This window comes from Lichenostomus cassidix, chromosome Z (assembly GCF_008360975.1).
Source record: "Lichenostomus cassidix isolate B80296 chromosome Z, HeHo_3.0, whole genome shotgun sequence".
NCBI lineage: Eukaryota > Metazoa > Chordata > Aves > Passeriformes > Meliphagidae > Lichenostomus > Lichenostomus cassidix.
In genome coordinates this window covers 72,795,128-72,805,021 of record NC_139511.1, presented here as the reverse complement: position 1 = coordinate 72,805,021, position 9,894 = coordinate 72,795,128, and the positions used below count along the sequence as shown (strand labels likewise).

The following is a 9,894-nucleotide window of genomic DNA, read 5'->3' as shown; positions in this document are numbered from 1 at the left end:
ACTGTTTTAGCTACTAATGATTTACTGCTCATGGGTTTTCTGACCTAGACATGATGTCTTGTTTCTAATAACCCTCAATGGATTTTTTTCTTCCATGAACACAACCAATGACTTTTTAAAACCTAGGCACACTTTTAGCAGCTTACAGCATCTTGTGGCAATAAACTCCACAGCTTAAATACAGCTTGTGGGGAAAAATGAAGATCAGATTCTGACAATCTGAGCTGCCAAATGTAGCCTCATTTAATGCCCTGGGCTTGTACTGGATGAGACAAATTGCCCGTTGATTACTGCCCATCCCTGTCTACTTTCTCCATGTCTGACATGATTTCATAGGCATCCATCAAGCCTTTTTGGCTGTCATTTTCCAGATTAAGTTGTATTCATTCCTCCAACACAAGCAGCCCCATAGATCTGTAGTCTTCATGTACCTTTTCCCAGCCAGCTTTATGGGATGGAGAACTAGCTGCACAGAATATTCAGGATACAGGATACTCTATAGATTATTGCACAGAGTGACACGGTGCTGCTTTCTGTGATGAATGAACACAACTGCAGTGTGGTGGTAAAATCTCTTACCACTATAGATCAAGAATTTTGCCCAGACATAAAGTAATCCCGTTGCTCAATAAGAAATTACCGCCCTAATGGCTTCTGAGTGCCACAGCTCCTGGATGTGGTCAGGCGTGCAGAGCAACCCATTGTCCCTCCCTAGCTGAGAACCAGCCCGTTCAGGCCCAGGAGCAGGCACAAAGCACCTAAAGCAGATTTATTTGTTTTCTGCTCCCAGCTCAGCCCTGTTCAGACTGTCGTGTTCCCCAGGGACTTTGCAGAGCACAGCGAGTGGTGCAGCAGTGTGAGCTGCTGGAGCTGTGAATCTGTGTATTAAATGCACAGCTCACACGAATGACAGATTGAATAAGCAACAAATACGCTTCAAATTGAACACTCGGACTCGAAATATCCAATTTCCACTTGGCTATTTATGCCCACTCAGGAAATGGGAGCACCATTTGCCTGGTTTGTAGCTGATTCACAGACCACAACGGCCAATGCTGTGATAAATCTCAGAATTAAGCATGAATGAGGTGTTTTGAATTAAAAAATAATTCCTCATGCTGATAAAGGTCAAGAACGTGATTCTAGAAAGCAAACAAAGAGAGGCCTCCACCTAAACAAACCACTGAGATAAATACCCAGGAAAGCTTCTTATCACCAGTCGCTTTTTGTTTGCTTTCCTCTTGTACCAAAGCTTGTACCCATTAAAGTGACAAAGATCTCATTAAACACTTGTGTTTCACCAACTCAACCCTTCCACCAGTTGGCACCACAAAGAAAAAGGGGGAAAAAAGGATACCAGAAGATTTCCCAGTAGCTGTTATATCTGCAGCACACATAGCCTTATGTCTACACACATTGTGTGTAGTCGAACTTACTCGAACTCAGCTAAATCATTGCAGTGGCCTTGGCAGGGCTGTGTTGGAGCCCACTGGGAATCACTTCCCAGCCTGGATGGGGTCATCCTAGACCTGCAGCCTCTCCTGATGGCAATTTGGATGTGGCCACCCTGAGCTGAAGGGTGAGAGTGTCGTGGTGTGGATGCAGCTCCCCGGCGCCACATGGGAATGAATGGTCCCAGGCACAGCTGATTTACTCATAACACACACTGCTGCTGCCCTTAACACAAAATGAATGACGTGTGGTGTGGAAAATAAAACACTCAGCTTCTCTAATGTATGACATGCAGCTTGTCAACACCTTGAAGAAACCTGCGTAAGTGACCAAATATCTCTTGTACAGCTGTTATCGCAAGGGAGGCAAAGGGTAAGAGCTGTTCTACATACCTTAGCTTTAGGCTTCTGGACACCAAAATCCCCTAAGAATGGCAAAACCCATAGTGATGCCTTAAAGCTGGTAAAAATAAGAGGCAGACACAGCAGAATAGGGAAGAAAGGGTATTACCTTGGTTTTTATAGGATCCTTTGGTGTACACTCATCAAAGGTGGAATCATGCTGAGGAGCACACACCGTGTACAACACATATACAATTTTATGGACCTCACAAATTAGCATACTTACCTAAAATCCCCCAGTAAGAAACTTTACAAATGAGGTAATCGTCCCCCTATTCTAATTACCTCCCCCTAAATGAGACTACAGCCTAGTTTACAAAAACCTGCTCCAGAGAGGAAGCTCTGTCCAAGGTTGGAGCCTCTAGTTTTGAGACAGTAGGGATATTTAATCTTCCCCCCTGGAGAACCCCCAAACTAAGCTAAATATCAGACTACAAGAGTTATAAACATGTGGGGCTAAGGTACAAGGAATGTTTGTGAAGGGTACAAGGAAAGTGAAAGGGTATAAAAATGTATAAAAGGGGTATAAAAATAAAAGACAAAAAACCATCAGGCTTCAATAGCCAATCAGGCTACACACTGAACTCTCATTAGAATTTCCAAACAGACTGACAGTATTTTTACACCATAGAGCTGTGTTTCCATGAACTGCCCACAACACCTCCAAAGTGTTGTCTGTCCTGAAGATGTGGTGGTTCTTCTCCAGGACTTAGAGCTCACATTGTTTGCTTCTGAGATGCTTTAGCACTGCTATTTATGTTGGTAAGGAGGTGCACCAAGCAAAAAGCATGAGGATATGTGTTTTCCCTTATTCCAGGACTTGGGAACAGACCTTCTCTCAGGACCATAATTTCACATGCCTTCGAGCCATCTCCCTCAAAGTCCTTTTCTGCCTTTTGCTGAGCTTGCTCTAAAAATTGCAGGTGCAATCCACAGAATTCTGGAATGATTTGGGTTGGAAGGGACCTTAAAACTCATCCAGTTCCACCCCCTGCCATGGAGAGGGCATTTTCCACTAGATCAGGTTTCTCCAAGCCCCATCCAACCTGGCCTTGTGAGTCATGAACAAGTTATTTGTAGCAGTGTATCTGAGCATTTACTGCTTTTGAGATTGATCACACTGATGAATAAATACCTCAATGATTATAAAAACATTTTCTTTGCCAGAATAGGCTTCTTGAAGGTGTCACAGTAAAGATCTATAAGTTTTGTCTGAGCTGGGTATAGCAAACAGGTTAAGACCTTGCTAATTAATAGCAAAAAAAAAAAAAAATCACTGCACCCTTTTTGTTTTTTTAATTACTGATAAACTCACTTCCTGTGCACTTTGGAACTCAGGTTTCCTCAAGTTATTTTTCCTTTTCCATAATGTTTACATAAAACCCTGAGGCAGCTGTGCTAAAAGCTTGGTATAAATTTTGCAGTGTACAAGAAATAGCTCATCCCCAGAAAACCTGTGGGTTTTAGACTATATCAATGAAGAATTAACCAAACCAAAGTGAAGTATTTCCTCTGACCCTCTTTGATAAACACTTTCACCCTGCTGGCTTTCAAAGCAGAATCACTCTGCTAATAGAAACTGATGGGAGAGCTCCTGTAGGACATGCCACTATTTTCCCATCATGTCCTGCAGCATTTCTTCCCTTCAAGAGGTCTGTCCATGGAGTTTATGCCCAGATGAGCATGGCAAGGGATTGGAACAAGATGGCCTTTAAGGTCCTTTCCAATCCATATGATTCTGTGATTCTGTAATTATAAATGTATTTTGACACAGTTCACTCAACTGCCTCGGATTATTCAGTACAATTTTCAGGGGGCCTTTTCTTCATTATAGTAATATTATCCTTGATGCATACCCTCATACATGAAATTTTTGATCTACAAACTACTAGCCAAGCATTCACTAGTAAGTCCCAAAGCAGGTAGAAAACCTACAGTGGTACTGAGGAGCTCTGGCCTTGTATAGAGCTTGCACCCTGTGACCTGTGGTGAGTATCTCTGTGGCCTTATGCACACTAGGCTGCTTGCCCTGGTCTCACTGGAACTGTTGTTATCTGTGCTGGCAGTTTCCAGTGGTGGAACTGCACCCAATCCACATGAGATAAGGTGTTTCTGCAAGAAAGAGCTGCCTTCTGCTCTACCACAGCTCCCCACTCTGGGGTCCATCCCAAGCTTCTCCATAAAACTGAGTTTGGGGTGAGGTGATACCAGGATAAAAAAAGAAAAAAGAGCATGTATTCACATATTAAATTATCTAAAAATAAGACTATTCACATTCACAAATATCAAGAGCATCCATCGCTTTTTTCCTTAATGTTTATGAAAGCGTAATAAAAGTGAATTTCCATTCACAAGAGAACATGTCCCTGTTGCTTCCATCACATCTTCACATTGGGCAGGTACAAGAGATGTAGATCCACAATGTAGATATTCAGTGGCTTTCAGAAGTGAGCTCTGCTGTGTGGTTAACAGCTTTTTCTCTAGGAACATGATCCGGATGCCACAGAAATCAGCAGAGACTCCCATTAGCTTTGGTGACCTTTGGATCAGACTCAAAAATCACAAATGGGTTCCACAAAGCAATCTCAGCTCTGATTTGAGCTTTCCCTTTGTTTGATAAAGAAGGAAAGTGCTGGCACCTGCCTGAATACAAAGTCCTTCCTGCTCAGAAACTCTTTTGTGGCATGTAAAACACAGGAACTACTTTACCAGTGTGCTTGTTCAGCCTTAGAGCCAAACATAAGCCCAGTGATGGCCTGCAGAAGGGAGAGAAGGGGCATACACATCAAATGTCCTACTCTGTGGATGACACAAAATGCATAGCTGATGTGTGTCTCAAACAAAAGAATACCTGCATATACCCACAGGCCTGCTCTCTGCTGCTCATCTCTCTGTTAAGTTTATTTAATGTAGTTAATTTGCTGTTTTCTTAAGCCATAGAGGAAAATTCACAGTTGTGGTCATTCTCTAAACTATGGATACCTGAAAGCCTTCCAAATAATCTCCAGGAGACTCGGAGAGCTGCTTGGGTCCTGTTTGTTACTGTGACGTGAGAGGAGCTGAAATTGTTGTGCACCTATTTATCTAGGCACAGCAGAAAAACCTGTCAATCTCTATTGTTTTGAAATACCTGCCAGTCAGGATTTTATTAATGTTTTCTTTGTGCCTGCATTAACGAAGAAAGGTTCTCCACCCTGGAGCACCACTCCTTCTCTGACCACAGAGCACAGTGCAGCCTTTCATGAGATAAGTCAGAGCAGCTGCCAGCTCAGTCCAGCTCTGGCACAGGGAATGGGGGCTTCTGCAGACCAAGACAAGGTCCAGAGCCATGCAGATGTGATTTCCCTAAAAAAGGCATGGGAAGGGCTAGGTGCTTCACAGATACATTGATGTCATCCTCCTGGCCATGGTGAGGTGAAGCCAGGCTGCAAGGAACACCAAAATGAGGCACTTTTGGAGCCCTGAACTGGCCATCTCCATCTGACAGCTCAACAGCTGCTCCTTAAACTCCTGCCTGGCTCCTTTCAGTGCAGGGAGAAGGTCAGACTGTGCAAGGACAGAGCTCAGACCTGCCGTGGTTCTGCAGCCACAGCTGGTGGGCTTCCCTTGCCTGGAGGACACCAAACCTGCCCCCTCCACCCAGCCTGCTGGAGAAAACCCCAAGGCACCCCTCCTAGGACACAGCATGTTTCTGCAGAAAGCCCTGGGCATTAGCTACACAGATAATTTTCCTGCAGAAGCACATTAGAGGAGGTCCCATGCCCAGTGGTGGCCCTGTTGGGCTCCTGGGTGGAGTCCAGCTGTGCCTCCTGCTCCAGCAGAAAGACTGTGAAAATAATTGCTCACCCAAAGGATGGTGAGTAAAGCCTCTGTTTGATCCACCTCCACACTTTATTGATTGTCTACACACGGAAGAGATTACCCTGCCCAATAAAAACTATGGAGAGAATGAAGCAATCAACAGAGGCATATGAAGTGAGCAATTAGTCTGAAACCCTCCAGACCAGCTTTACTTTCAGGCAAGGCTTGAGCAGCATGGTGCTGACACAAGGAGCTTCAGCGGTCACAAGGTAATCCAGAAATTTGTCATCTTATTCTGCTCTATGTTTTAATTGCCATGGTGTATTTTCTTGACTTTTTTTCAAGCACAAGGTTGGCAGAGAAGTTCTCCTAAGGACATCTTACTGAAGGGACAAAAAGAGTTGTTGTTTTGAGGGGCTGGAACACTCTCTAGCAAGCAAGTTGATTTTCCATTCTCACTAACACTCAGCGCAGCTTTCCCTGGGGAGAGGGAAAATTTCTCCAGGGGAAATTTCACTTGAGATCCTGAAACAAATTCTGGGCTGACATTTCAGTTCATTCACATGCATAGTGGACAAGAGGCAAAGCCTCAACAGTCTATTTAGCTACCACTTCTGGAGGCAGTAAAAGAAAAGGCTCTCTGTCCTAGGGCAAATTGGCCAGGATCAGGTAAAAGTGTCTGCTAGATGTACTAGAGTATGATGCCAGTGTTGTTGTTCATGCCAAAATTCCATCCCTGGAAGTGTTCAGGTTGGACAGGGCTTGGAGCAACCTGGGATAGTGGAAGGTGTCCCTGCATTAACCCATGGCAGGGGGTGGAAAGAAATGGGCTTTAAGGTTCTTTCCAACTGCAACCATTCTAGAATTCTGTGATTCTATAAAGATTAGATACCATAGATAAACAGGAAATCAAGCTCAAGACAGTGCAAGCTCATTGCCTCAACAGAAACATTCAGCTTTTTGTGTCAGATTGACATCTGCCCTTTGGATCTGTCCCTTAACATATCTTCCTTTAATCTGCAGTTGTAAAGATAATTCACATTAGAAGTAGTGAAATACTCACTAAAGGAAGTCATAAAGGAATCTGAAAGAAATGTGCTAGTTTTGAACAATCTGGGATCTGAATGTCTCTTTGCCTAACTTTTCAGGATGGCCCGTGCTGCTGGTGAAGATTTGTACAACACAGTGGTTTTCCAGGAAGAAGGTGCTTTACTCTGTTGTTTGTTTCCATTAGCACTTTAAATCAGTTTTGCAGTGTTTATTTGTGTGGTGACCCTGCTTAGAGTGTTACCAAATCTGTCAGGTGAACAGACACAGGGTGTTGAGGGGGCTCAGAAGGAGAGGATGAATCAGCCATGGTAGACACACTTCTGTTGGGGTTTTAGGATGGAAAGAGGGTGAAACTAAAAGGAGTTGCAGCAGAAGAGAGGAATGGGAGATTTGGAGGCAGGGATGCAAGCCAGTCTTCATTCCTTTAAGTCTGGAATTTTATCCAAGAGCAAAAAGTGATGAAAACAGATTGAAAAGCGTGGAAGTGGATGAAAAGTGCTGGCTAGAAAGGCAGTAAGGCTCAGGATCCTGCCACTGCTTTACTCTAAATAGGTGGATAATACATGGAATGCCTTTGTGATCTGACAGTGCAGGGCAGACTTTTCTACCCTGAGGTCCACAGGGCTGCATTTCAGTCTCAGCCCTGAAAAGCAGTTTTGCTTTGTTCTTTGGTAGATAAAGACACACCAGCAATTTAATTGAGATGTGAGATTTTTGAAGAAAAAGTATTTGCAGGAAAACCCTTCTAACACAGAGCTGGTCACCCCCCTCCACCCACGGTTTGCAGCAGGACTGTCAGTGTTTTCATCCTGTAACAACCTGTAATTTCACAAAAGGCTGCATTTCCTGAAGCTGTTTGTTGGCAAAACTCACTCGTGATTCCCTTACTCTCTTCAAGGTTCCCCACACTCCACCTATGCAATTGTCATGGTGTCTCTGAGTGGAAGCCTCCTGCTGCTGGTTGCCATCAGCATGGCAATCAGTGTTCTCCGGAGGTGAGTGCTGGGGGAGAAGGCAGAAACCAGGGTTGCCATGGGAATGAGTGCAGGGATGAATTCCTGCTTGAGCCAAGACAGATGAGGGAAGAGCCTGCCCTAGTGAGGCTTTCTGGGGTCTTCCCAGAAACCAGGGTTGCCATGGGAATGAGTGCAGGGATGAATTCCGGCTTGAGCCAAGAGAGATGAGGGAAGAGCCTGCCCTAGTGGGGCTTTCTGGGGTCTTCCCAGGCTCCTCCATCAGCCTACAGCTGGATGGGGTCACAGTGCTTGGAGAGCCACTAGGGTGGGTGCTTGGGTAATTGCAATTTAGGGCAATGACATTCGGTTTTGTTTTATATCTGGCCCAAATTCTTCCCCCCATCTCCAGATTTTATATAGATATATAGATCTATAGATATATAGACATATAGATATATATATGTATCAATAGATATATATAGATATATCAATGGATATATATCTATATATTGATATATGGATATAAATATGTATTTAAATTTTACAGAGGAAAATTAAGACACCCAAGCCCCTGATTCCTCACTAATGCCAACATTTTCATTGTTTTCAACGACCTGAGGTCACAAGAAGAGGGGCTTTCCTTGTGGTGTTCATTGCTATAAAGAGAGGGTAAATGATTTGTTTTGAGAAGCCTCTCCAAGAAAAAAAATTGTTCAGTTTTAGTTTGAATGCACCCAGGCAAATGAAGGAGGGTGATGAGGTCATAAGATGTGTTTTTTTAAAGGGCAGAAGATTAAGGGGAGAGGAATATGTCACCTCTATAACGAATTAAATCAGCCCTATCCCAGCTATCAGTTCTGTACTGCTGTAAATTACATCCTGTTATTAATTGACTTGGCTTCAAGATACCAACAGCTCCTCATGCTGATATCAGACACCCAGTGATTTGTTTTGCTCCATTTCTCTTGTGCCAGGCGTTGCACATCAAATTATTCCTCCAAAGACCTCAGAACACCTGTGGTGGTGGAAAAAGTTACAGTGACAAACTGCAGCTCTGATAAGATTTCAACGGTGGATTTGACTGGCCCAATGTGCATAAATTATGTTTCTTACAAGCAAAACATCTGCCCAGCCAGAGTTTGCCATCTCTGAAGAGACAATTTCCATTTCTGATGCTTCTCCTTCGACAACACCTCCCAATTCAGCGCCAGAGCAATGACAGCCCACAGCTTCTTCCATCTGCAGCTTTCTTCTGGAGAGAAAAGGGGATAAAGGACTCAGGGGATGTGTGCTAGTGGGTGGATGGACTGACATGTTGCACTTCATTTTCTCCACCGTAGTGCTGGACTGTGAACTCATACCACAAAAGTATTAGAAAATGCAGGGAAATTGAGTTTTTTCATGGAAGTGGAGAAAAAGCATAGATACTTGTGCCTGATCACTGTGACGTGTCGTGTTAAAAAATTACTGCAGAGATTTACATCTTTTTCATATTGTCTCTTTTCTGGGGGGGTGAGTCATGGGGAAAAAGTACAGGGAGGGGGGAAATTCTGGTTATTTTTACAAAGATTTCCCAATGCCTCTGACTCACTGAGAATCCCAGACCTTACTCTGAGACCTAACCTTCTGCACATGTTTTCCTGTCTATGCCAACATTACTGGCCAGGCTGCAGCCTCCAGAGCCACCAAGTCTGTGATTTGGTTTTCACCTGCCCACTTTTACAGCCTGAAGAAAGATACCATCTATTAATCTTTAAGCTGAGTGCTGTGACTTTCTGGGCACTGGTGGCCTCTGGAATGACACCAGCTCACCTGGCTGTCCTTCCCACTCAGGTGATGGTTCCAGGGATCAGGCTCCAAGAGGGATCAGCAGGATCCCTGGATCTGGACAGCCTGTTCCAGCTTCATGCCCATGCTGACTGCTGATGAGAACCCCTCGGCTACAACTCATGAATTTCCTCCTTCTCCAGGCTCAGATGGCTACCATTCCCTGGGGAAGATGCTCAGGGAAGCCGTGGCCACACTGGGACACCAAAGCACTCGTGTCACCTCCTGTACATGATACTTGTCAGAAGACAGACTCAGGGCAGGCACAGCAAGGTGAGGCTGCCCTGCACAGATCCACATTTCATAGACCTGAGGGAAAATCTGTGCCACAAGGGCGGTCAGACTTCGGTCACACCACAACTCCTCCGTGTTTGACCCAAAAGGGCTCTTTGAGTAACTCTTCTGTT

At 44.3% G+C, this 9,894-nt stretch overlaps 1 protein-coding gene across 1 annotated transcript; it reads left to right on the top strand.

The window, feature by feature from the left end:
- The first annotated feature begins 5,421 nt into the window (after positions 1 to 5,421).
- Positions 5,422 to 9,140, top strand: LOC146425219 (uncharacterized). The gene is made up of 4 exons (XM_085042795.1): positions 5,422 to 5,923; positions 6,803 to 6,858; positions 7,603 to 7,699; positions 8,635 to 9,140. Exons 1-4 carry the CDS (start codon positions 5,889 to 5,891, stop codon positions 8,810 to 8,812), a joined length of 366 nt encoding a protein of 121 aa, XP_084898921.1. The 5' UTR covers positions 5,422 to 5,888; the 3' UTR covers positions 8,813 to 9,140.
- Positions 9,141 to 9,894: the final 754 nt, after the last annotated feature.

What these genes read in the sequence shown, in the direction of transcription:
- LOC146425219 (XM_085042795.1), top strand. Translation starts at nt 5,889, where the DNA reads ATGGTGCTGACACAAGGAGCTTCAGCGGTCACAAG. An exon ending in AGTGGTTTTCCAGGAAGAAG is followed by an intron (nt 6,859 to 7,602) that starts GTGCTTTACTCT and finishes ACTCTCTTCAAG; the next exon opens with GTTCCCCACACTCCACCTAT. An exon ending in GCAATCAGTGTTCTCCGGAG is followed by an intron (nt 7,700 to 8,634) that starts GTGAGTGCTGGG and finishes CTCTTGTGCCAG; the next exon opens with GCGTTGCACATCAAATTATT.